This window comes from Alosa sapidissima, chromosome 9 (assembly GCF_018492685.1).
Source record: "Alosa sapidissima isolate fAloSap1 chromosome 9, fAloSap1.pri, whole genome shotgun sequence".
Classification (NCBI taxonomy): Eukaryota; Metazoa; Chordata; class Actinopteri; order Clupeiformes; family Clupeidae; genus Alosa; species Alosa sapidissima.
Window position 1 is genome coordinate 34,397,678 of NC_055965.1, and position 27,979 is coordinate 34,425,656.

General features: G+C 42.0%; 2 protein-coding genes across 4 annotated transcripts in view; both read right to left on the reverse strand.

Annotated features, from left to right (window-relative positions):
- The window catches only part of LOC121718967 (interferon-induced protein 44-like), a 247,328-nt gene that overhangs the window by 185,633 nt on the left and 33,716 nt on the right, over positions 1-27,979 (reverse strand). The window lies entirely within an intron of this gene.
- LOC121718788 (NACHT, LRR and PYD domains-containing protein 3-like) overlaps positions 1-27,979 on the reverse strand; it is a 1,510,793-nt gene that overhangs the window by 133,066 nt on the left and 1,349,748 nt on the right. Inside the window, exons 19-21 of one of the 3 annotated variants that reach the window (XM_042103944.1) lie at positions 18,944-19,114; positions 14,434-14,604; positions 2,741-2,911 (exon numbers count right to left, since the gene is read on the reverse strand). The exons of the other annotated variants lie outside the window; for them this stretch is intronic. Coding sequence (XP_041959878.1) covers positions 2,741-2,911; positions 14,434-14,604; positions 18,944-19,114 — 513 coding nt within the window. The remainder of the gene's footprint in view (positions 1-2,740; positions 2,912-14,433; positions 14,605-18,943; positions 19,115-27,979) is intronic. 3 annotated transcript variants of the gene reach the window in all.

Consider the following 27,979-nt stretch of genomic DNA (forward strand, 5'->3'; position numbering starts at 1 on the left):
ATTTGATTCACGCTGTTAAGGAAACTACCGCCCTAATTTTTGCCTCAGATAGGGAATCAATCACAGAACAAGGGGGGAAAGCAAGACGATGATGAGCTATGCACAGACGCATTTGATAGACATCCGTGGCACCCAATAAACGGATCTGGGCATTTTTTTCAAATACGAAAATGAACGTTTGGTTCCCAGACCACGTCTCAATGAGAAGTGATGGCGCTAGCCAGGCTAATAAACAATAATAAAAAAGAAAAAGAACTTACATCTCAGCAAACGTGGTCGTGCTCTGTCTAAAGAAGCATGGTCAGTTCTGTAAGAAAAGCAAAATGTCAGAAACATGTACCATTTGACAGATGTCAACACTGCTGATTTTCTATTTGTGCCACCTGTGAAATGTAAGGTGATTTATTATCCCACAGAAAAGTCTGCTGCCATATATAAATTATACATATATACATACATATACATATATATATATATATATATATATATATATATATATATATATATATATATATATATATATATATATATATGTGTGTGTGTGTGTGTGTGTGTGTGTGTATGTATATATGTATATATATATATATATATATATATATATATATATATATATGTGTGTGTGTGTGTGTGTGTGTGTGTATATATGTATATACAAACATATATGCTTTGCATACACGCATACAAAGTTTCCCACTTGTCCCAAGGTGACGCCTCAAGGCTCCTTTAGTTCTCAGAAGGAGAATCATGAAGTAAAAAGCCCCAGCACTGTCTGTCCTTTACTTAGATAGAGTTAGTGAGCAACCTGAGTACTATCTCTGAATAACAAATGCACTTTCCAACAGTGAAACTACATTATTTAATGCATGATCAGGGACCACCAGCAACACAAGCAAGTCTTTCTGTTAATCTTGCAGCCTGGAATCTGAGAGGTGTTCAGATTCGGTAAACAGTCATGAATGTTTATGGTCAATATGCTTTCTCGGAACAGTTACACACAAACAGAAAACAGTTTCCTTAACATTTGGCTATGCCTGCGAATTTGAATGCACCTCTAATTATTTGCACTATTGCATGTTGCATCAAAGAGATCAATATACTTCAGTGTAAAGCAGCTAATATAATACACATTTGAAAATAGGCCAGTACGCTCGGTATGAAGAAATAATTATGGTCTCCAAAATAGAGACAATCAGCACGGTTCCATGCAGCAAATAAACGGTTTCAAATCAGTTTATTGGGAATAAACCGAATATGCGCGTGTCTTGTAAACACCTTATTCTGATTGAAATAAACCGAAAAAGGCCATATTCAGTTTATTAATAAACCAAAGCATATGCCTGTTTTAAACGGAATATTGGGTCATGAAAACACTTTAAACGGAATATGCTCCCAGAAGGAAGAGTGTTGTAGGCCTGCGCATGCTCAATTCCCACAGAATTAGGATAACATGAACCAATTGTCTCTCTGGCACTTTCCTAATCATGGCAAAACAACGCACACACTTTTGGATAGACGAGTAGACAAACTTATGTCTTGTAATCGTGCACGTCATAGAGTTCATCAACGGGAGAAAATGTCGTAATAGCGACGTTTTTAAAACGTTTTGTTAAAAACTTGATGAGGATGGCTATCGATGTACGCTTGAACAAGTGAAATATAGGTGGAAGACCCTGAAGCCGTTGTATTATGCAGCCAAAAGAGGGAATTCCACCAGTGGAGATTTACGTCAGGACGTTGGGAGCCTATTAGGCTGCATCACTGACTTATTTGGAATAATGTCGATTGCTATGTAATCAGCAATATGCTCAAAATGTGACATTCTACTTGCTTGTAAACAGGTTAAACGGAATATTGACATAAACAGAAATTGGGCAATAGACTGATTCAAAACGGTTTATTCCTGGCATGAAAACGTGCTGAATGTTTAAATGTGCAACAATGGGGGTTCTTTTTTAACATACTTCAGTATCTCCAGTTTACAGACAGGATCCTCCAGTCTAGCAGATAACAGCTTCAGTCCTGATTCTCCAGGATTATTGTAGCTGAGATCAAGCAGTTTTAAATGGGAGGGGTTTGAAGACAGAGCTGAAGCAAGAAAACCACAACCCTTCTCTGAGATGAGACAATCAGAGAGCCTGAGAGAGAGAGAGAGAGAGAGAGAGAGAGAGAGAGAGAGAGAGACTCTAGTAAATTAAATATGATGACTGTGATGTGAAGTGTGGAGGAGATATCTATTGAATTAGTACACACTCCTCCTTAGACACATTTGTTTTTACAGTTGTCAAAATGGAACTGAAAAAACTTCCTATCAGCACTATATCTATTCAGCACCTAAATGACATTGTTGGCCAGTGGACTTTAAGAATAGGCATTATTATTAATAGTTCTAAAAATGATAGAACATATCAATAGACTACAGAACTGCTCCAGTGCTCTAAATAAATGTGCAGGCACCATGTAAAACACACTGTACTTGGCCTCTGGCCTCGTGCCTAATTGCAAATAACAGCCATGGTGATATCTGCTACCGATGCCACTCTCACTCGTGCCATATTACTTTATTGTAACATAATGGGTCACGGACTAGACCAATCCAGAAACAGATTTTGAAACTCTAAGCATAAGCAATAAGGTTCAGCATGTTCAATGCTACTTTTTGGTGCTGACCAATTGATGTTATATTGTCATGGTTTTTCTCCCTAATCAGGAAATCTAAGATGATAATAAAATGTATACCCACCTTAATGTGTGTATTTTGCAGTTAAAACTGGACAGTCCTTTTGAGAGAAGCTGAACTCCAGAATCCCCCAGGTCATTGTCACTCAAGTCCAGCTGTAGTAGGGAGTTTGGTGACTGTAGAACTGAAGCAACAATCTCACAGGATTTATCTGTGAGTTTACAGTCAGCAAATCTGCAACAACATTTGACAGAATTATGACAGAACTCAACATATCACTATGCAAGGTTACTTTGAATCAAATCGACTAAATGTAGTGAAATGCACAGAAAATGGTACCAGTGTAAACAGTTGATGCTGCATTTAGATTAGCTGATTATTGATTGATTCATGATTCATTTGTTGCCTGTAGTGAGGACTACAGAGTCCTTCTGCAGTAACAGTAACAGGACACATACTGTAGCCTACTTGTAAACAACACTAGAATTACAGGGATGCAATTCTATGTATCCTCATTTATGTAAATGTAAGTATGTTTAAATAAATAAACACAAAAAATAAATAAATAAATAAATAAATCCAGACTACATCTTGATGTTTCTGGTTCTCTAGATTACATACTGAAGTGTTTCAACTTTGCGGTGAGGATCCTTCAGTGTAGAGGATAACAGCTTCTGTGCTGATCCTCCAGAATGTCTGTTCCACTAGGTCGCTAATCATGTGTAAAACAAACCGTAGGCTACAGTACCTTTTAGGCGACACACAAACACAACACACACTTAGCAGGACCAGCAGCGGAGACTGGTCACTGGTGGGCAGGGAAGACGCGAGGCGACCGTTGCCCTGACAATCGCTGTTGAGTTGGGAAGGTTGGCTGCGCGTGCGATGAGCTTCCAGGCTAACGGTTTCCACTCGAGGCTTTTCCAACGTCCACCAAGTTGTAATGTTAACGTTAACTTAGTCTCACTATGGCAGACTCCCTCTTCTCTGTCCTTCCCGATCAACAGTAAACAGCTCCCAAGACGTTTGTACCGGAAAGTGTTAATACTCTCTTGCTGATCTAGTTAGCACTAGAGCTAGCACTTACCGCTTCAGTCACCAAATGACTAACGTTAACGTCTTCCCTCAAACAACTGCCACATCCAGCTACTACTAACCTCCGCAATGTCGACTCAACAGACTCATACTGAAAATAATACGTGACTATCGACCTCAGTGACTGTACGACCTAACTTTACTACAGTAGACTGAACTGTTATGACAGCTTGTAGCCTTTTTAGTAACTTTTTCATCCCACTGTCAAAACCGTGTAGCTTCATGTCTTCTCTGTTTTCCAACTGTCCCGGTTGCTAGGCAGCGACTGCGAGTGCGACGTCACCCAAACCCCACGGGTTTCCCGTTTACCAACAAAACTAGATGCGCGCGCAGCCGTGGGGCAGAAGACGCTTGGTGGCCGTCCACAACGTTATAAACTTAACCTAAATAGTCGGCTGCTGTAAGCTACAATCAGATTTTTTTGTATACCCCTGTTGTCTCAATGATAATAACATCTCATTTCAGACTATATTTCAGAGTTTGCCGTTCATTTGCATTATTAATATAACCTCGTATTTTGTCATTTTTGGCGAAGACATGCATTCCGTTAGGGATATTGAACATATTGAACAATCTAACCATGGTGATTTCGAATTGGTGCAGTTTTCAGCACAAAAACTCATTTTATTCTTTTCATGGAGAGCATTGTTGCCCACGCATGTTTTTGTGACGTTGCATAGAAATCCATACATAAATAATATTTATCCCATTACTTAAAACATACATCAACTCAGTTACATAACACATGCACAGGCTATGATATGTTAAAAGTCTGCTAAGAGGGCATAGCCTTAGAGACTGATCTGCAGCACTTGTCAGCATAGCCTATAAAACTATGGCAGGCTGCACTGCATCCTGGGTTCAAATGCCTAAATAGCCTATTCTAAACTAACATGATGCACATTCCATTTCTGTGAATGAACATAATTTTTCTTTTCATGCACATCATGTGCATCGAGAAGTTCTCTGTTCATTGTTGCAGTGAGATTCCATTCTATAGAGCCCGCCGAAAAAAAAATCATCACACCTTAAAAGGGCTTCAATTAATTTATATTAACAGGGACACCATGTCACCATGCTGATTATATTGCTAATTATAACAACAGTGTGCGGGGACTGATATTGTACGCCTATCTTGCCAGTGGCAGGGGGGTTGCTGTCATCACCCCACATTTCATGAACTGAAATGAAAAGTTAGGGATTAGGGATTTCAATTAATAGTACCCACCAGGGTCAGAGTGGGGCCACTTTTCAGCCCGGGAGTTTCACGCCCATGACCGGCCCACTTTTTTAGTGGTGGTGGAAATTAGATAAATAGAAGCAACATTTCAGCTCTTACTATCCTGTAGTTTTTATTAGTAGGCTACCAATATTCCACTATTCCACAAGGATAGGTTGATAATGTTCATAACAAAAACAGGAAGGAAGAAATAAAGCATTTGAAATGTATCCCAAAATTCCACTAAGAGGCATATTGAACTATTGTTTACATGTTTACATGGCGATTTGCTCCTTTACTACACCCACTTCTGAGCAAACAAGCCATATAGGTTGATCATGTAGCTACTGCAGTCATATACAGTTCTTTCTTACATAAAATAACCATATAATTTAAAGTTAACACTATTATCCTTCCTACTTGTCCCTGTAGTCATAGCTAATTTCGGGCTGATCATTTTCAGCGGGGGACTGGCTGATCTGCTGCTCAGAGGTTTTTGTTTTTAGGCCTAGACTACTGCATACAGATCAAGCTTGACCCACTGTAAAATATCAAATGAGTCCTTTCAGTATACTAAGTCCTTCCTTAGTATTTTCAGTGTAATTGTACTACTAAGGTCTTTGGTCATTGTAAGGGCCCTCTATTATGCTAGGCTATATCGTTTTCAAGACAACAGGCTACCCATATCTATTATGCTAGGCTATATCGTTTTCAAGACAACAGGCTACCCATATCTATTATGCTAGGCTATATCGTTTTCAAGACAACAGGCTACCCATATCTATTATGCTAGGCTATATCGTTTTCATATCGTTTTCAAGACAACAGGCTACCCATATCTGGGAAAATATGATGATCATGCATGCATATATATTATGTCAGCCTTTATGTCAAGTGAAAATACTTTGTGTCTCATGATTGTTGCATTCATGTCACCTGAAGCATGCTGGTAGAAATATCTATTCAAAAGCACAGTTGCTTGGACTGCTATTAGGCTACATTAGAATTTCAGCCCAAAGTTGGATACCATGTAGAAATTTGCTGCAATTTCAAAACTCAGGAACGGGAACGGCTACTGTACAATAGAATGCTTCATATTGTCGTGTTCGGTAAGGTCTGCTGTTTATTCTGATAGCCTATATGATTTACCATGCGTTGAGTTTGTGAGATACTGTATACCACCGACAGTAATGGGTGGAGAAGGACGAAGTGCTGTGTGCTGTGAATGCAAATATGATGAAATGTCATGTATGCCCAACGTTCATTTTCACGTGAACCGTTTTTCACAGCACCTAGCCGCTAATATCACTGGAAAGCTCCAGTTCCGCTCTTTTGTTTGACATCTTGATGTATGTGAGATAAGTACTCCGAGAGCTATTCAGCAGAGAATAATAGATGTGAATTCGGACGCATATATTATGACCGCCGCGCAGCAAAGCTTTTTTCGTTTTGATCTGTAGCCCCCCCCGCTGGACTGGACCCCCCGAAAGGAGGGTAGGGCAGGGCAGACAGTTTTCTGTGAATATCTCGAGAACCGTAGGGTTTAGGAGGACCATTTTTTTTTTATGTTGATCTCAAAGGGCCATGTCAACCCATTCCATAACCACTAATTTTCATGTATAGCGCCACCTAGTTAACTCATTGAATGCCAAGCTGTTTTCGGGAGCTTTGTCCTAGAGTGCCAGCAATCTAGACCATTGTTGATGATTTTTGTACAGCCACAGCATATTCTGTGTTATAGCTATGAACACATACAATAGCTTGATTAAAAGGTGAGGCTTTAAGCTCTCGGTGGGTGCAAACCGTGTATTTCTACGCGCCTCTGTTCCTGAGAAATCCCAAGCTAAACAGTGGCTAGTTTTCATCAAAATCGCTGTTTTTTTTCTAGAAATGGAGATATAACGTCTTTCATGAAATATGAAGTGTTGCCTGTTACTTACTTGTGTAAACGTTCCGGGAAGTGATCAGCGAGACCTGGCGAGACTGCCACCTAGTGATAGACCCACGAAAATGGCCTGGTTTTGACCTGACGTGCATGCGTCATTGATTCGACCCAAAGCGGCAACCGAGTTATGATAAAATGTCCAGATAAAATGTCCAGATTGTGCGTTTTCATGAGTTTCACGATCGTCATATATTTCATTTCAATTCATCACAGAGTTCCCAAAATCACATATAAGGTGTGTTAGAGTGTCTAGTTTCGTAATTTAAAAAAAAAGCTAAAAACGTAATATTACGTTTATGGCACTCAACGCATTGGCACTCAATGAGTTAAACACAAAAAAGTAAAAATGAGGTGTTGTAATCGCCGGTATCTGTGACCAAACATAGTCAAAACTGCACAAAATTGGAAGTGTAGGATCATTATGACACCCTCTGAATGCATGCCAAGTTTCGTGGAATTCCGTTCATGGGGAGCCACATAATAAATTAATTTATGTTACTATACACCAACTGGCCTGTAGGTGGCCAGAGACAGTTTTCTGTGAATATCTCGAAAACCGTAGGGCCATTACCACTTATTTCATGTATAGCGCCCCCTAGTTAAAAATTAAAAAGCAAAACATTAGGTGTTTTCATCACAAAATCTCTGGCTGACATGGTCAAAACTGCACGAAATTGAAAGTGTAGGATCATTATGACACCCTCCGAATGCATGCCAAGTTTCGTGGACTTTCGTTCATGGGGGGGCCTTACAATAAAATAATTTATGTGTACATTTAGTGACCGTACACCAACAAGGATTCCCGGGACACTGAAAGACTGGGGTGCACGAAACTTGGTGGGCATGTAACCCCACATGGATAGCATGGAACCATTGTTTTTCGTTTTGATCTGTAGCCCCCCCGCTGGACTGGACCCCCCGAAAGGAGGGTAGGGCCTAGGATGACTTTTTTGCGTATGTTTGCCTCCAGGGGTCATGTAAACCCATTCCATATGCACACATGTGCATAAACAGATACACACGCACACACATACATTCAGAGTAATCCTATGTATGACACATACTCACACAGTAGACATATATACGCATGCATGCACATGCACACACACAGGCACATAAACAGGCAAACACACAAGCACATGCACATGCACGCACACTAGGGTGCATCAAATGCCCCTCAAATCCTTTCTGCAATTTCTATGGTGGTTTTCCATATTCCATTTCATGCACAGAGTATATCTGTGAAATCTTAGAAAGATTAAACTTTGTCTAGGGGTACCACAAATGCATTGAATTATCATGATTTTAGGCAGATTTTGGCCATTTTCGCCATTTAACTACATGTTGGTACAAGTCAAAGTCAAAGTCAAAGTCAGCTTTATTGTCAATTTCTTCACATGTTCCAGACATACAAAGAGATCGAAATTACGTTTCTCACTATCCCACGGTGAAGACAAGACATATTTTACCAATTTAGGTCCACAGACAAACATGACATTCAAGTAAACAAAAAAGTAAGTAAATAAGTAAATAAGAGGGCACATATAATAATGAAAAAATAAGAGCAGCAAAATGTGGTTGAAATTGTGCATAGACAGTCAATAAAAATACTATTTTTATTGACTATAGTTCTGTTTGACCTAAGTAAGAAGAAAGTGGCATAGTGGTGCAGTTATGTAAGAGCAGCAGAAGTGTTGTGTTTTCAGGACAACAACACCAGTTGTAAAGTGTACAAGTGTACAAGTGTGCAAGTGGAGTAGTGCAGGCGGCCATTTTGGCTCCAATGTCCAGGATGTTATGTAGCTGAGGGTGGAGGGGGGAGAGGAGGGAGAGAGTTCAGCATCCTTACGGCTTGGTGTATGAAGCTGTTGGTGAGTCTGGTAGTGCGGGAGCGCAGGCTTCTGTACCTCTTCCCAGAGGGCAGTAGATCAAACAGATTGTGAGCGGGGTGACTTGCATCACTCACAATTTTGGTCGCCTTGCGGGTGAGGTGGGTGGTGTAAATGTCCTTCAGGGAGGGAAGTGAAGCACCAATAATCCTTCCAGCTGTGTTCACTATGCGCTGCAGGGCTTTCCTGTTGTATTCAGTGCAGCTTCCGCCCCACACAGCGATACAGCTGGAGAGGATGCTCTCGATGGTGCCTCGGTAGAATGTGGTCATGATGGCTGGTGGAGCACTTGCTCGCCTGAGTTTCCGCAGGAAGTACAGGCGGCGCTGAGCTCTCTTCGCCAGTGATGCAGTGTTGGTGGTCCAGGAGAGGTCTTTACTGATGTGCACCCCCAGGAATTTGGTGCTGCTCGCTCTCTCCACCACAGCACCGTCGATGGTCAGTGGCAGGTGTTGGGTGTGACCTCTCCGGAAGTCAACAACAATCTCTTTGGTCTTGCTGACGTTCAGCAGGAGGTTGTTGTCCCTGCACCACGTGGTCAGATGGTCGACCTCCAACCTGTATTGAGTCTCGTCGCCCTTGGTGATGAGACCCACCAGAGTTGTGTCGTCAGCAAATTTCACTATGTGATTGTTGCTGTAGGTTGCAGTGCAGTCATGCGTCAGCAGGGTGAAGAGCAGCGGACTGAGCACGCAGCCTTGGGGGGCCCCTGTGCTCAGTGTGATGCTGCTTGAGGTATTGTTGCCAACACGTACTACTTGGGGCCTCTGACAGAGGAAGTCCAGTAGCCAGTTGCAGAGGTAGGTACTGAGTCCCAGTTTGTCAAGTTTGCAGATGAGTTGTTGTGGTATTATGGTGTTGAATGCAGAACTGAAGTCTATAAACAGCAATCTCACATATGAGTCTCTTTTTTCCAGGTGGGTGAGGGCTGGGTGGAGGGCAGAGCAGATTGCATCCTCTGTAGACCGCTTGGCTCGGTATGCAAACTGGAAGGGGTCCAGGGTGGGGGGGAGAATGGCTTTGATATGTGACATGACAAGCCGCTCAAAGCACTTCATGATGATGGGTGTCAGTGCCACAGGGCGGTAGTCATTGAAGCAGGATGGAGCAGTTTTCTTCGGCACAGGTATGATGGTGGCAGCTTTGAAACATGATGGGACGATGGCTTGCTTCAGGGAAGTGTTAAAGATGTCTGTGAAGACATCCTTAAGCTCCCCTGCGCAGTCCTTCAGCGCACGACCTGGGATGTTGTCTGGACCTGTTGCCTTACGGGTGTTGATAGCAGCAAGTGTCCTCTTCACGCTGTCGGCAGAGAGGCACAGGGGCTGCTCATGTAGAGGGGGATGGGTCTTCTGTGGGCAGGTGCTGTTTTGTGCTTCAAAGCGAGCAAAGAAGCGGTTCAGGTTGTTGAGCAGAGGGATGTTGCTCTCACAGCTCTGTGGCGCGGGCTTGTAGTCCGTGAGGGCCTGAATGCCCTGCCATAGGCTTTGTGCGTTCCTGCTGTCTTTGAAGTGGGTGGTTATCTTGTGAGTGTATTCCTCTTTTGCTTCCTTGATGCCACGGGACAGGTTGGCTCTCGCTGTTCTCATGCCAGCTTCATCCCCAGCTCTGTAGGCTTTGTCTCTGGCCCTCAGCAGCCTGAGGACATCCCCTGTCAGCTATGGCTTCCAGTTAGCCCGAGTGATGATGTCTTTTGTGTGGGTCACATCATCGATGCACTTGGTGATGTAAGAGGTTACAGTGTCTGTATACTCCTCTATGTCTGTCCGGTTGTTGTAAGTGGCTGCCTGCTTAAACATTTCCCAGTCTGTTGTGTCAAAGCAGTCTTGAAGAGCATCGGAGGCTCCCTCAGGCCACACTTTTACCTGCTTACGAACCGGTTTGTTCGCTTTTACCCTTTGTCTGTATGCGGGCATTAGCATAACAGTGATATGGTCTGAAAGTCCAATGTGGGGGAGGGGGGTGGCTTTGTATGCTCCTTTGTGTGTAGTGTAGACCAGGTCCAGGATGTTATCTCCTCTTGTTGGAAAATCAACATGCTGGTGTAGCTTTGGAAGTACAGTTTTGAGATCAGCATGGTTAAAATCTCCAGTGAAGATGGTGAAACCGTCTGGGTGTGCTGTCTGTTGTTCACTGACAGCCTGGTACAGTTCACTAAGAGCCGCGTTCTTATCGCTGTTGTTGTTGGTAGGCGGGATGTATACTGCGACTAGCAGAATCGCGGTAATTTCCCTTGGCAGGTAAAAAGGACGGCACTTTATGATCATAAACTCTGCCAGTGGTGAGCAGTGTTTGCATACTACTACAGTGTCCCGGCACCATTCGTCACGGATGTAAACACAGATTCCTCCTCCTCGTGATTTACCTCCCTTTACAATGGCCCTGTCTGCTCGATAGCATGCTAGCTGCTCCAGTTGTACAGCAGAGTCCGGAATGTTGTCATTTAACCAAGTCTCAGTGAAGACGAGCACACAGCAGTTACTTACTGTTCGGTTCGTTGATCTCAGCAGTCGTATGTGATCCATTTTGTTGTCCAGTGATCGTACATTTGCCAGGAGAATGGATGGTATTGCTGGGCGAGTTGGGCTGGCCGCTAGCCTGGCCCGGACGCCTCCGCGCTTGCCCCTCTTCTGCTTCCTCGCACACCGCTTCCGACGCTTTCTTTCCAGGGGAGGAGTAGCAGGCGAGTCCGGTGTTGTTGCAGGCCGGAGTAATCCGAGTTCCTTTAGCGTCTCTGTTGCAAAGTCCAGAACGCTGCAAAACTTGCTTTTGCAGATGTCAATTAAAAACTGCCTGCTGTACTTGTAGTACGACGTAGTAAGACGAGACGAACACGTAAAACTCTCGGACAAACACTTTTTAAACGAACAAGCCTTGTAGTCATGGGAGATGCAGAGTCCATGCTGAAAAGTGCAGAGCTAGGTTGCCAAATGTCATTAAGAGAGTGTTGGTATATCAAATATTGAAACTCTTCATGTCATGAACTAAAAAATATTGCTTTATTTAGCAAGTTAGTTTTACTTAAATCAAGCAGTCGAGCAACAAAGGTGAGCATTAACTTGCCGGTGCTAAGATGAATACCAAGTAAAAAACTATTGTGCCTTGGCTTGGGGATTCCCATATAACTGAAGATACTTTCATTTTGAGAGGAGCTTCCTTCCAATGTTGATGTGCTGAAGTGCACGTACAGCTTTATCAAAATTGAATGCAAAGGTAAACAATCATCAGTCAACCAAGAAGCCGCAGAGTATGTGTTTGACCAAATACTGCCATTTTACCTAAAGGCAGATAAACTGATCAAGGAATATGACAACTGTCTAAATTTTCTAAAGAATCTGTATAATAAGGCCAAGGAAATGTCAAAGATTCCAGAAGTGAGTAGAGGAACCAGTAACCAATTTAAAGAGTTTCTGTCAAAGACCTGCCAGTTGTGGCACCATGAAGCAGACAAGTTCAGAGATGAAGAAGATAGGGCTTTTCTAGAGTCCATGAAGACAGACAAGGCATGTTGGTCAGGAGCAGATGTGCTATCTCAAGGCAAACATAAAAGGAAATATATGAGAGAAGAACAAGAAAGGAGGAGAAGGGAGAAGGAGGAGCTGAGAAAATCTCCAAAAGAAATAGTAAGCAGTGATATTGTTGAGGAGGTCGAAAATTGTCCAGTTCCAGAAACTTCTTCTCAAGTTGATCCTGACTTTCAAGGCTCAATTCAGTTATACCACATCGCAGGACAAGGAAAACTGGAGACCCAAAACTTTGTCCCATGATTTTGCTGCCCATCCTGATGTCATTTCTGTTATGAAGAGGGGCAAAATATCATCATCAATGTCATCACTATTTATGTGAAATAGTGGAGATCGGACAAGTTTTCTCTCTCATATGCCAGCCTGGACAGGTTTGATTGAAAACCATGCTTAAAAATCTCAGAAGACATTGAGGAATCCTAGAGTCCTCCCAATAACATGGCATTACATTGGGATGAAAAACTAGGCACATTAGAGGAGCCTTACCATAAGGAGGAATGATGTGCTGTGTTGTTGTCAGGTGAACATGGCACAAAACTTTTGAGTGTGATGCCACTTCAGGAAGTTGGCAAGGGTGAGACTGGAAGAAACATTGCTGAGAACATACGGGCAGCTTTTGGCAGATTGGTAGTGTACTGATGCAATTGCTGCAATGGTGTTTGACACAACTACTAAAGACTGTATAATTATGTTCCAAATAGTTTAGTTTGTGTTGATATGTTATCATAAATTTAATTCCAACTGCAGAGTTTTTGAAAATTAGAGATGCTAAGGAAAGGAGTTAGTGCTCAATGCGGATAATGTGCTAAGGAAAATGTACAATGTTCACCAACAAATGTAAATATTAGACATACATGTATTGAATTAAATGTTTCAAAATGCATGCAGCTGTTCTGTTTTTTGTAAACAGAAGCTAGATATGTCATTAATTGACATTGTTACGTTTAAATGTAGTGTAAAGAAGATTATTGGAAAATAACCAAAATCGGCCATAAAATATGAAATATTGTCAAAATAAAGGTGCATTGTGGTACCCCTAGATCATTATCAATCTTCACCAAACTTCATATTTAGTGTTTATTCATCAAATGGCATAATATTATTCACCATAGAAGAGTTTTTGAGGGAAAAAGGGGCACTTGATGCACCCTAACGCACACACACCCACCCACACACCCAGACACCCATAAACATAAACATGTACACGCACACATGCACACAATTCAAGAATTTCTCAGAATTATGAACAGGCAAGATGGGGGTGGGGTTGTATAAAATGTATATTACATGTGAAATCTATGAACTAATCATGTTTTGGTACTTGTTGTCTAGCAGATACCAGTGAGAATTGAGTGTGCATAATGCAATTCAGTGAGACGGTTAGAATCATATATGCGTTTCAGTGTGACTTATTTTTGTGGAAAACATGTGCTTGACTGGGCGGCGGTCATATTTTGTACCGCTCTGCGGTACACCTAGTTACTATATATTTTTAGGGGGCTTTTGATCATCTTAGGGTGGCTTCAGCTCCCCCAAAATAGGTCTAACGACGTCCTTGTGTGAAATGATGGTTAGGTGGTGGGGAAAGCTGTCTGTGGTGGAGTTCTCACTCTTGAAAACCTGGGAAAGTCTGATGTAACGTAAATTCTTTGTGACTTTGGCATATAGGGCCTAATGAGACATATCTCATATACAATATCATACAATACAATATCATACATTGTGTCAGCCTTTTCTGCTTGTCATTTTACTTATGACATCGCTGACATCGGAACCCTATAAAAAGTAATTATTTAATTGGTCAGGAACTCTATTGCATACGAAATTTCACATCAAACGAGACAGTTTCGAATGTTTTTTTTTTTATTATTGCATTTTTTTTTTTTCATTTTCATTTCGTCCTCAGTGAGTACAGACTAATTAGAATAACTGTGTTTATTAACCTGCTTAATTTTGTGTGAATTTCATCCGAAAAATTGGACTTGGTGTGGACAGTCCTTAAGACACATAAAACACCAACCAAACCATAATGTGCCACACTAGTCCTAATAATAATCCTTTACAAAGACATGTCTAACACCAACCTTAATGTCTGCAGTTTGCAGTTAGGACTAGACAGTCCCTTAGAGAGAAGCTGAACTCCAGAATCCCCCAGGTCATTGTGACTTAGGTCCAGCTCTGTCAGGGAGTTTGGTGACTGTAGAACAGCAGCCACAATTCCACAGGACTTCTCTGAGAGTTTGCATTCAGCAAGTCTGCATAACAACAAAAAATAAAGACAAAGTATTGCAGAGATGGATAAATCTAAGGGATACAATGTGCCCCGATAAATCAACACAATCAAGTGATCACATACATTCACAGTAAACATACGTATAACACATACACACACAGTAGACATATGTATGCATGCATGCACATGCACACACACAGGCACACCCACAAGGACATGCACGCACGCACACACACACACACACACACACACAAACACGAACATGCACACAATTCAAGAATTTCTCAGAATTATGAGCAGGCAAGATGGAGGTGGGGTTGTATAAAATGTATTTTACATGTGAAATCTATGAACTAATCATGTTTTCATACTTGTTGTCTAGCAGATACCAGTGAGAATTGAGTGTGCATAATGCAATTCAGTGAGACGGTTAGAATCATATATGCCTTTCACCTTTTGTTTTTAGCCAGCGGCCAGACCAGCAGATACCCTGACTTTGCTGAATTACTGAAGCTAAGCAGGCTTAGTAAGTACTTGGATAAGACACCTCCTTGCAAGAGTAGGTTCCTGCTGGAAGTGGTGTTGGTGGCTGGCCAGTAGGTGGCACTCTTCCCTGTGGCCAAAAGCCACCAAACAAATATCAATCCCAATGTCCTATTGCAGTGACAGGGACACTGTACTGCAGGAGATGTTTTCCTTTGCATGGATGTTAAATTGAGGTCCTGACTCACCATGGTTGTTAAAGATCGCATGGCACTTATCGCAAAGAGAATGTGGTTCCCTGATTTGCTTTATTTATCTACACATACATAAAGACACACACACACACATGCACACACACACACACACACACACATAAAAACACACATACACAAAGACACATAAAAACACACACACACACACACACACACACACATAAAAACACACATACACAAAGACACATAAACACACACACACACACACACACACACACACACACATAAAAACACACATACACAAAGACACATAAACACACACACACACACACACACATACTACACACATGCACACACACATACAGTACATGGACACACATGACACACACAACACAAACACATAAACACACATACATACACACACACACACACACACACACACACTACACATGCACACACACATACAGTACATGGACACACATGACACACACAACACAAACACATAAACACACATACATACACACACACACAAACACACACAAAACACATATACACAAAAACAACCACACACTCTGCAAACACTCAATTACAAACACACAAAAAAGGAACAAAGTAGAAAATGAACACAATTTGACAAGCGTGACTTATTTTTGTGGAAAAAATGTGCTGGACTGGGCGGCGTCATATTTTGTACCGCTCTGCGGTACATCTAGTTATTACATTGTGTGATCAATATGCCAGAATAAATGCACTGGTACACATAGCATACACTGGTATTTGTACCAGACGGGGTATTAATAGAACAACACATTGCTGTGTGCACCGGGGTACGAATAGCATACATTGATATTTGTACCAGACGGGGTACTAATAGGACACATTGCTGTGTGCACCGGGGTATGAATATAATTCACTTCTAATTGACCTGTCGCTAAGCGCCACCCTTAGAACGCTGATGATGACAGTCCAGCCTCAACGGGACTCGGACATCAGCATCAAACGGACATTAGAACGCTGATGATGACAGTCCAGCCTCAACGGACAACTCGGACATCAAATTTCGTATGCAATAGAGTTCCTGACCAATTAAATAATGGCTTTTTATAGGGTTCCGATGTCAGCGATGTCATAAGTAAAATGACAAGCAGAAAAGGCTGACACAATGTATGATATTGTATTGTATGATATTGTATATGAGATATGTCTCATTAGGCCTATATGCCAAAGTCACAAAGAATTTACGTTACATCAGACTTTCCCAGGTTTTCAAGAGTGAGAACTCCACCACAGACAGCTTTCGCCACCACCTAACCATCATTTCACACAAGGACGTCGTTAGACCTATTTTGGGGGAGCTGAAGCCACCCTAAGATGATCAAAAGCCCCCTAAAAATATATAGTAACTAGGTGTACCGCAGAGCGGTACAAAATATGACCGCCGCCCAGTCAAGCACGTTTTCCACAAAAATAAGTCACGCTGAAAGGCATATATGATTCTAACCGTCTCACTGAATTGCATTATGCACACTCAATTCTCACTGGTATCTGCTAGACAACAAGTACCAAAACATGATTAGTTCATAGATTTCACATGTAATATACATTTTATACAACCCCACCCCCATCTTGCCTGTTCATAATTCTGAGAAATTCTTGAATTGTGTGCATGTGTGCGTGTACATGTTTATGTTTATGGGTGTGTGGGTGGGTGTGTGTGCGTGCATGTGCATGTGCTTGTGTGTTTGCCTGTTTATGTGCCTGTGTGTGTGCATGTGCATGCATGCGTATATATGTCTACTGTGTGAGTATGTGTCATACATAGGATTACTCTGAATGTATGTGTGTGCGTGTGTATCTGTTTATGCACATGTGTGCATATGGAATGGGTTTACATGACCCCTGGAGGCAAACATACGCAAAAAAGTCATCCTAGGCCCTACCCTCCTTTCGGGGGGTCCAGTCCAGCGGGGGGGCTACAGATCAAAACGAAAAACGATGGTTCCATGCTATCCATGTGGGGTTACATGCCCACCAAGTTTCGTGTACCCCAGTCTTTCAGTGTCCCGGGAATCCTTGTTGGTGTACGGTCACTAAATGTACACATACATTATTTTATTGTAAGGCCCCCCATGAACGAAAGTCCATGAAACTTGGCATGCATTCGGAGGGTGTCATAATGATCCTACACTTTCAATTTCGTGCAGTTTTGACCATGTCAGCCAGAGATATTGTGATGAAAACACCTAATGTTTTGCTTTTTAATTTTTAACTAGGGGGCGCTATACATGAAATAAGTGGTAATGGCCCTACGGTTTTCGAGATATTCACAGAAAACTGTCTCTGGCCACCTACAGGCCAGTTGGTGTAGGCTTAATCTACGTTGACTGTGCCACTAGGTCGCTAAAAGAATGTGTAAAGCAAACCGTAGGCTACAGTACATTTGAGGCGACAAACAACAAACACAAACACCTCTTAGCAGGGCCAGCAGCAGAGACTGGTCACTGGTGGGCAGGCAAGACGAGAGGCAACTGTTGCCCTGAGAATCGCTGTTGAGTTGGGAAAGTTGGCTACGCGCGCGGTGAGCTTCCAGGCTAACGGTTTCCACTCAAGGCTTTTCCAACGTCCACCAAGTTGTAACGTTAACGCTAAGTTAGTCTCACTATGGCAGACACTCCCTCTTCTCTGTCCTTCCCGATCGACAGTAAACAGCTCCCAAGATGTTTGTACCGGGATGTGTTAATACTCTCTTGCTGATCTATTTAGCACTTGCAGTTACTGCTTCAGCCACCAAATGACTTCAACGTTAATGTGAAAGTTAACTTCCCTCAAGAAACTGCCACGTCTTGAAAAGAATATCGGAACGTCACGTATTACCAACCCTCCCGTATGACCAACCTCTTACGTGTATGTGTCACTTAATATTCATTTCTATACAAACCAAGACGGATTCCTAAAGAAACGCAAGCACCCACACCATAAGTGTATCAGTCTTGTAAGGCTGTGTGTACAAATCTGCTTGGAGCTCCAGTGGAATTTTGAATTGCGACATGAATTCTCAGGCTAACCGTGTGTTGGGAATAGGTAAAAAAAATTGGATATTTCAGGCAGTAAAAGCCCCGGTAAGAACCAAACTAGATTTTGTTCAAATCTACACACCTATGGTTACTGAAAAATGTAAGGTTCATTTATCAAATGTTATTTTGAAGTGTTAAAAAACAATAGTTGTTTTAGAATTTTCAAAATAATTGGTTGGTAATTAGCATGGTTACGATACGTGACTATCAACCTCTGTGACTGTACTGTTATGACAGCTTGTAGCCTTTTTAGTAACTTTTTCATCCCACTTTCAAAACCATGACATCGATGACATCGGAACCCTGCAAAATCATTATTTGATTGGTCAGGACCTCTATCGCATACGATATTTCACATCAAACGAGACAGTTTCGAATGTTTTTTTTTCATTGCAACAAATTCCGTCCTCGGTGAGTACAGACTAATTAGAATAACTGTGTTTATTAACCTGCTTAATTTTGTGTGAATTTCATCTGAAAAATTGGACTTGGTGTGGACAGGCCTTAAAACACATATAAAACACCAACCAAACCATAATGTGCCACACTAGTCCTAACAATAATCCTTTACAAAGACATGTCTAACACCAACCTTAATGTCTGCAGTTTGCAGTTAGGACTAGACAGTCCCTTAGAGAGAAGCTGAACTCCAGAATCCCCCAGGTCATTGTGACTCAGGTCCAGCTCTGTCAGGGAGTTTGGTGACTGTAGAACAGCAGCCACAACTCCACAGGCGTTCTCTGAGAGTTTGCATTCAGCAAGTCTGCATAACAACACAAATAAAGACAAAATATTGCAGAGATGGATAAATGTAAGGGATACAATGTGCCCCGATAAATCAACACAATCAAGTGATCTTTCGCAGACCATTCTCATGCCAAATCACATACACATACATAAACACACACACACACCTGAAAGATTTGTAATGTTATAAGAGGATAAGTGTATACATATAAGCAATTAATTTGTGGCACACCATCAACCACAATCCTGTAATGAAGATGGAATTTACCAATTCATAACATCAAAATAAATCAAGTGTACACCATCGTGCATTTTTTAAACAGTAAAGATACTTGTTTTTAATTTAACAAACTGTTATAAAATGGGTATTACACATCAATGTACAAATCTCTGCCATAAACCAAAACCCCTTTAAAGTGTCCCAGAGTGGGTGTGGCCCAATTAATCAATTACCCACACCTGCAGACTATTACGGACAGGCACATTTGCAAAAGCTCATTGAATTAAACTGTGTTCTAAAACAGTGTAGTGCATCTTCACACATGAACCCAGACTAAAGGCCCGAACACACCAGATACGATACGAAATAACAGTGCGAAAATGCGAAAAATTAGTGTGTGAAATTTTTGCACTCAAAGTGTACACACCAAGTCCGATGCGATTATTTTAATATTTCGCATTCTATTTCGCACTCACGTCACGCAGGTTCACACAGCGACTTTCAGTAAGCAGGGAGAACTCATAAAATCATCAAGATTTGAAACAGATTATAGCCTTGATCATTCATGGAACCGTGCATTGGCTTGAGAGGTGCTGGGGAAATTAAAGCTTACGGCCATCCCTTGTCTATTCCATTAGTGTCTATTAGTGTCTATTAGTGCACCATACACCCACCCCAGTTAAGCATTCTTCCTTGAGAAAGATTTGAACTCCGAGTCCGGGTAAATAGACGGACACAGAGAGGTCAGCAGGGAATGACGAGCTGATTTTGGGCTGAGCTCAACGTTGCACTCTGCCCCACATTGAGCCCAGCCCCGATCTGCAAGCTGCAGCCAGGGGTGCCCGCATATTGGACTCGAGGTATGCCATTTGGGTGGACTGGTGTAGCCTAACAAGTTGTAGTGTAGGCAAGGCCTCATTTAAAATGTTACATGCCAAAATGCTATACGCCAACACGCTATAAAACGGCCATAGCCTATATCATGTACATCTCACGAAACCATTTCACACGCAGGCTACGTCAAAATGTATCTGCTAAGGAGCGGAGGCACAGAGACAGCCTGTAGAAATGAGCATGGGATAAAATCGCACTGCTGCAACAAGTGGTAAAAATTGATCAGCTTGTATGACGATGATCCAACACACAGCAAAAGCTAATAATGATAGCCTACCAGTTATTAGCTTACCAGATCCACAGAAAGTTTTTCAGAGTTCCACATTGGGCTACTTCAGTTATAAAGCATAAAGCAAAGTTAACGCACCAGGAAATGTGAGGCAAATTTACAATAGTGGTAACCCTGGACATAATGCTGTTGTCAGCAGCATAGCCTACCATGACCTATTCTTAAAACTTCCATTTCCTTGAATGCATGTTGTATTTTTTCATTGCAAATATGTGCAGTAAGAAGTAGTGAGATTTCATTGTTTTTGGTTGAGTGTAAAATGGGACGGTGGTAAGAAGTGGGGAAAGCTGTCTGTAAGGAGTTCGCACTACGTAAGAAGTTCGTCAGGAGTACTCTTGAACACCTGAGAGAGTCTACTGTAACGTAAACTCTTTGTAACTTTGGCATATAGGCCTATTAAGGAGACTAGTCATCGTGAGCAGTAGGATCACCCAATCTATCAGCTTTTTTTCTGCTCGTCGTTCTATTGTGACATCAATGGAACCCTGCAAAATCATTATTTGATTGGTCAACAGCTCTTTTTCGCATGCGAAATTTCGCATGAAATGAGACCGTTGCAAAAATGTTTTTAATCGCAACGAATTTCGTCTTCGGTGTGTACAGACTAATACGAATGCATGTGTTTAATAGGCTGCGTGATTTAGTGTGAATATTTCGTCCCGAAAATCGGACTTGTGTGTACGGGCCTTAACATTGAATTTGCTCTGCAGGTCAGTCTGGGCCCATATTCACAAAGAATGTTAACTCATTGAATGCCAAGCTGTTTTCGGGAGCTTTGTCCTAGAGTGCCAGCAATCTAGACCATTGTTGATGATTTTTGTACAGCCACAGCATATTCTGTGTTATAGCTATGAACACATACAATAGCTCGATTAAAGCTATCGGTGGGTGCAAACCGTGTATTTCTACATGCCTCTGTTCCTGAGAAATCCCAAGCTAAACAGTGGCTAGTTTTCATCAAAATCGCTGTTTTTCATGAAATATGAAGTGTTGCCTGTTACTTACTTGTGTAAACCTTCCGGGAAGTGATCAACGAGACCAGGCGAGACTGCCACCTAGAGATAGACCCACGAAAATGGCCTGGTTTTGACCTGACGTGCATCACTGCCTCACTTTGACCTGACGGGCGTCACTGATTCGACCCAAAGCGGCAATGCGAGTTATGATAAAATGTCCAGATAAAATGTCCAGATTGTGCGTTTTCATGAGTTTCACGATCGTCATATATTTCATTTCCATTCATCACAGAGTTCCCAAAATCACATATAAGGTGTGCTAGAATGTCTAGTTACGTAATTAAAAAAAAAAGCTAAAAACGTAATATTACGTTTTTGGCTCTCAACGCATTTCGGCACTCAATGAGTTAAGGCTAAAAGTAGCTCCTAACTGGGGAATTTAGGAGAAACTAAAATTAATGGGCGTGTCACTCGTAATTTTAGGACTCCTAATTTGTTTGACTAAGAGTAATTCACAAAGCATTTTAGACCTAAAATAGCACCTAAGTCTGCGGGGACTGATATTGTAGGCCTATCTTGCCAGTGGCAGGGGTGGTGGCTGTCATCACCCCACATTTCATGAACTGTTGTGAAGTTAGGGATTTCAATTAATAGTACCTACTGTAAAATATCAAATTAGTCCATTGAGGCCTACCTATTCATGTTCCTAATAGATTCTCCCCCTTAGCTAGAGAAACCGAGAAACCTGCTACTCTGGTCATTGGCGCTTCTACTATACGAAACGTGATGCTAGCGACTCCATCGGCCATAGTAAAATCGATATCTGGGGCCAGAGCTAACGACATCGAATCAAATTTGAAAGTGCTGGCTAAAGCTAATCGTAAATACTCGAAAATAGTTATCCACACTGGCACTAATGACGTCCGATTGCGTCAATCGGAGATCACCATACAAAACTTTATCTCCGTGTGCAGGTTCGCGCAACAGATGTCTGACTATGTAACTTTCTCTGGACCCATACCCATTAAAAGAGGTGATGAAATGCTCAGCAGAATTTCGGACCTCAACCGATGGCTGTCAAAGTGCTGTGCCAATAACAATGTGGGCTTCATAGATAACTTTAGCTCCTTCTGGGGGAAACCTGGACTGTTGAAAAGAGACGGTATCCATCCCACATGGGAGGGTACTGCCCTCCTTTCAAGGAACATAGACCGTCACTTAACCGAGGCTAGTTCCTGACGAACCAGAGATCCAGGAAGCAGAGATAAGGTCTTACACAGATCTCTGCTGTCCTAACAGTCACCCAGGTATACAGGGCATACAAGGCCAAATAGAGAGGGTGTCTGTACCAAGACTGTCAACTCTTACTCGACCCACTAGGGGAATTATTAGTAGCAATCTTATTACGATAAAAACTTCTCCGGTGAAGCAAATTCCTCCAAAAACGCAACTTACACTTGCTTTACTTAATATTCGATCACTGTCAAGTAAAACTGCCTTGGTTAATGAAATTATTACTGACAATCATATAGATGTTATGTGTCTTACTGAAACCTGGCTTAAACCAGATGAATACCTTCCATTAAATGAGTCAACACCTCCCTCCCATTTGAATTATCATGTACCACGCCACACTGGCAGGGGAGGTGGAGTAGCTACAATCTATCAATCTAGTCTTCTCACATCTCCCAAGCTCACACACAAGTTTAAATCTTTTGAAGTTCTAGTCCTCAATTTTTTACCACCAGACTGGAAAACTGATCAGCCTGTAACTGTGGTCACATTGTACAGACCCCCTGGCCCCTACTCTGAATTCTTAGAGGAATTTTCTGATTTCCTTTCCACTTTAACTATCCAAACAGAAAAAATACTTATATTGGGTGATTTTAATATTCATATGGATAATGTGCACAATTGTCTCACAATTGCATTTCAATCCCTAATTGACCATGTCGGGTTCTGCCAAAATGTTAATTCACCCACGCACCGACATAACCATACTATTGATCTAGTCTTGTCATACGGCATAAACATAGAGCAGTTAACAATCTTGCCACAACACCCGACCTTAACTGACCACCATCTAATTACTTTTACAATGACATTACAACATGCAGTACCTAATTTAGCTGAATACTACAGCCGCGGCGTATCTGAAAAAACTAATGCAGACTTTCTAGAAAAGATTTCGCTTACGCTTGCCCCATTCCGGACTCATGTGGTAGCCTATCAGAAGCCCCATCCCTTAATCCAGCCCATTCCGGACTCATGTGGTAGGCCTATCAGAAGGCCCTTTCCTTAATCCAGCCCATCCCGAACTCATGTGGTAGGCCTATCAGAAGGCCCTTTCCTTAATCCAGCCCATCCCGGACTCATGTGGTAGGCCTATCAGAAGGCCCTTTCCTTAATCCAGCCCATCCCGGACTCATGTGGTAGGCCTATCAGAAGGCCCTTTCCTTAATCCAGCTGAGGTCGACTTGTTAACTGATAATGTGATGAACTCATTACGCTCAACCCTTGATTCAGTAGCACCACTCAAAAAGAGAATGAGAAAACAAGTAAGGCGTGCTCCATGGTATACCACACAGACAAAAACACTCAAACAAACAGCGCGTAAACTTGAACAAAAATGGCGTACCACTAAATTGGAAGTTTTTCGGCAAGCATGGAAAGATAGCCTTATCACCTACAAAAAAGCACTCAACGAGGCCAAGTCAACCTACTATTCCTCGCTGATCGAAGAAAACAAAAACGATACAAAATTTCTCTTTATCTCCCGCCTGACGAAGAGCCACACCGAAGTAACCGAATCTGTCCCTATTTGCCTAAACAGTAATGACTTCATGAACTTTTTCAATGACAAAATTGAAACAATTAGAGATAAGATTAATATCCAGTCAGTCTCACCAAATATTCGTACTCCATTGTTGAACGGTAGCGAAAACATAATTGACTCACAGATGAGACGAACAACGTTGAATTCATTTACACCTATTGACATATTAGACCTCACTTCCACAATCTCTTCATCAAAATCTACAACTAGTCTACTAGATCCTATTCCTACTCATCTTCTGAAGACTGCTCTCCCTTTCTTGGACAATGCTTTGCTCCAGATTATAAATAACTCACTGCTATCAGGCCATGTACCACAGTCGTTTAAGTTATCTGTCATTAAGCCATCCCTCAAAAAGCCTACCCTTGACCCTAACAACCTGGCCAACTATAGGCCTATATCTAATCTCCCTTTTTTGTCAAAAATACTAGAAAAAATAGTGTCGAAACAAATTGGTACCTTCTTGCATATGAATACAATCCAAGAATTATATCAGTCTGGTTTCAGAGCTCACCACAGTACTGAATCAGCCTTAGTTAAAGTTTTTAATGACCTCCTCATCGCTGCCGATAATGGACATATATCAATATTGGTCCTCCTGGACCTCAGTGCTGCCTTTGACACCATAGACCACAACATACTACTCCACAGGCTTGAACATTCAATAGGCATTAAAGACTCAGCACTCGCTTGGTTTAGATCATACCTTTCTAACCGCAGACAATTTGTACAGGTTCACAATGAACCATCTACCCAGACTATGGTAAAATATGGGTGCCTCAAGGCTCAGTACTAGGGCCCCTGTTATTTTCTCTCTATATGCTTCCTCTAGGCTCAGAAATTAGGAAACATGGCATTAAATTTCATTCTTATGCAGACGATACACAACTATACCTTTCCATAAAACCTGACGAATTGACTCCGTTAGCCAAACTTGACACATGTATACGAGACATAAAGACATGGATGACGAACAATTTCCTGCTTTTGAACTCCGATAAAACAGAAGTCATGGTTTTAGGTCCTAAAAAGATGAGGGATATCCTATCCTCATCACAAGCTACATTTACTGATCTCCGACTATCCTCATCCACATGTGTTAAAAATCTAGGAGTTACAATTGACCAAGACCTATCACTAAGTAATCACATAAAACAGATTACCAAAGCTTCATTTTATCATTTAAGGAACATTTCAAAGATAAGGAAGTCTTTATCCCTACCAGACGCTGAGAAATTAATCCATGCTTTTGTCACCTCAAGGATTGATTATTGCAATGCTCTATACGCTGGCTGCAATAACACCTGTCTAAAGAGCTTACAGCTTATACAAAATGCAGCTGCTCGCACACTCACTAGAACTAAAAAATATGAACATATTTCCCCTATCCTGGCATCTCTACACTGGCTGCCTGTTAGAAGTCGCATTGACTTCAAAATATTACTTCTAACATACAAAGCCATTAATGGCCAGGCACCAGAATATATTAAAGATCTCCTAGTCCCATATAACCCACCCAGACCGCTACGATCACAGAATACTGGCCTTCTTGTAATTCCAAGAATCTCAAAAACTACAGTAGGAGGCAGAGCTTTCAGCTATCGCGCACCCCTCCTCTGAAATAATCTTCCTACCTCAATTCGACTAGCAGACACCCTCCCTATTTTTAAGTCTAGACTTAAAACATACCTCTTTACTGCCTCCCATAGTTAGGTATGGTGCGTGGAAATTCACCCACCTCAGGGTTTTTTGGAATGGACCACCCTGCTGAGTCCTCGTGTGACTGGCACCCCAGTCGCGCATGCGATGGTGGTCACTGACCATACCTGCGCTGGTGTCGACTACCCCTCACCATGCCTTAGTTATGCTGCTATAGCATAGTGCTGTCATGGACTTTTCATGTGTCACGCCGTACAACCCCCCCCCCTCTCCTCTCCCCCCTTCTCTCTCTCTCTCTCTCTCAACTCTTCCTCTCTTGCCTATTCCCACCATGGTATACTGTAACAATATATAGTACTACTGATTACTTATTGACATTAACCATTCTGATTTTCAGTAATACTAACCCATTCTACATCTCTCTTTCTTCCCCCTTACTGTACCTCACTTGTGAGGTATATCATCACCAGTCATCAACCATCCGTGTGTTGGCCCTCCTCTCACCCATCTCACCTGAAGTCCCATCCCCGATTGCCCTATTACTGCCCCCTATCTGGACTCCTGGCCCGTACAGCCTAGCGACCCACCACCAGCCTATGGCAACTCTGCCCGGATTACTGGCCCGTCTGCCAACCCACCACATGCCCCTCGACAACTCCCTTCCCCTGGACAATTCCAACGCTGGACTATTGAACACTAAATCAGGAGTAATAAATTACCATAACGGATACGTAATCATCCCACCTCTTGTAACTTTCAGCTCAAGTGCTTTTAACACCATGTCTTATTCTCTACACCCGACTATCATATGCATTTGTCATGTATACAGACCTTACTGTCCTGTATTGACCCTAGGCAGATGGGTCAGGCCCTTGAGTCGTGGATCTGCTCGAGGTTTCTTCCTATATGCATCTCCAATTCTAGGGAGTTTTTCCTCGCCCCTGTTACCCCGGTTACCCTGTTCCCCTGTTACCCCTGTTACCCATGGGCCTCTCTGTTACCCATGGGCCTCTCTCTCTCTTTCTTTTCTTCCTTTCTTTCCTTTTTCTCTGATTGCCTACATTCTGTAAAGCGCCATGATACATGTGTAATGTTTTGGCGCTCTATAAGCACAATAAATTGAATTGAAATTAAAATAGGCTATTTTCAGTGTAATTGTACTACTAAGGTCTTTGGTCATTGTAAGGGCCCTCTATTATGCTAGGCTATATCGTTTTCAAGACAACAGGCTACCCATATCTATTATGCTAGGCTATATCGTTTTCAAGACAACAGGCTACCCATATCTATTATGCTAGGCTATATCGTTTTCAAGACAACAGGCTACCCATATCTATTATGCTAGGCTATATCGTTTTCAAGACAACAGGCTACCCATATCTATTATGCTAGGCTATATCGTTTTCAAGACAACAGGCTACCCATATCTGGGAAAATATGATGATCATGCATGCATATACATTTATGTCAAGTGAAAATACTTTGTGTCTCATGATTGTTGCATTCATGTCACCTGAAGCATGCTGGTAGAAATATCTATTCAAAAGCACAGTTGCTTGGACTGCTATTCCGCTTGCCACAGTTTCCACAGTTGCTTGGACCGCTTGAGCAAGGCCCCTAACCCCTCACTGCTCCTCGAGTGCTGCTGTTGTAGCAGGCAGCTCACTGCGCCGGGATTAGTGTGTGCTTCACCTCACTTCTACCTAAACTTCCAAACTTATCTATCTTAAATCTCCTTGTTACCATCTACTTTCTACGGATTTACTGGCTACCGATTATATCTCGTGAACAAACTCTTGCATAAACTGTTGTTGCTCGAGGCTTTGGATTATCGGACTCTATAACCTTGATCGCCAAACTTTTCTGTCAAACGTTAACGTTAAACGTTAAGCCAGTATCAAGGGCTGCAAATAATACCGGGCCAAGGAAACGCTATCTGGAAGAAGAAAGCATCAAACTCCTTCTAACGTCTCTCAAAACTAGTGACTCAATATAAAAGTGAGATCTTCTCAGATTACTTACCCGCT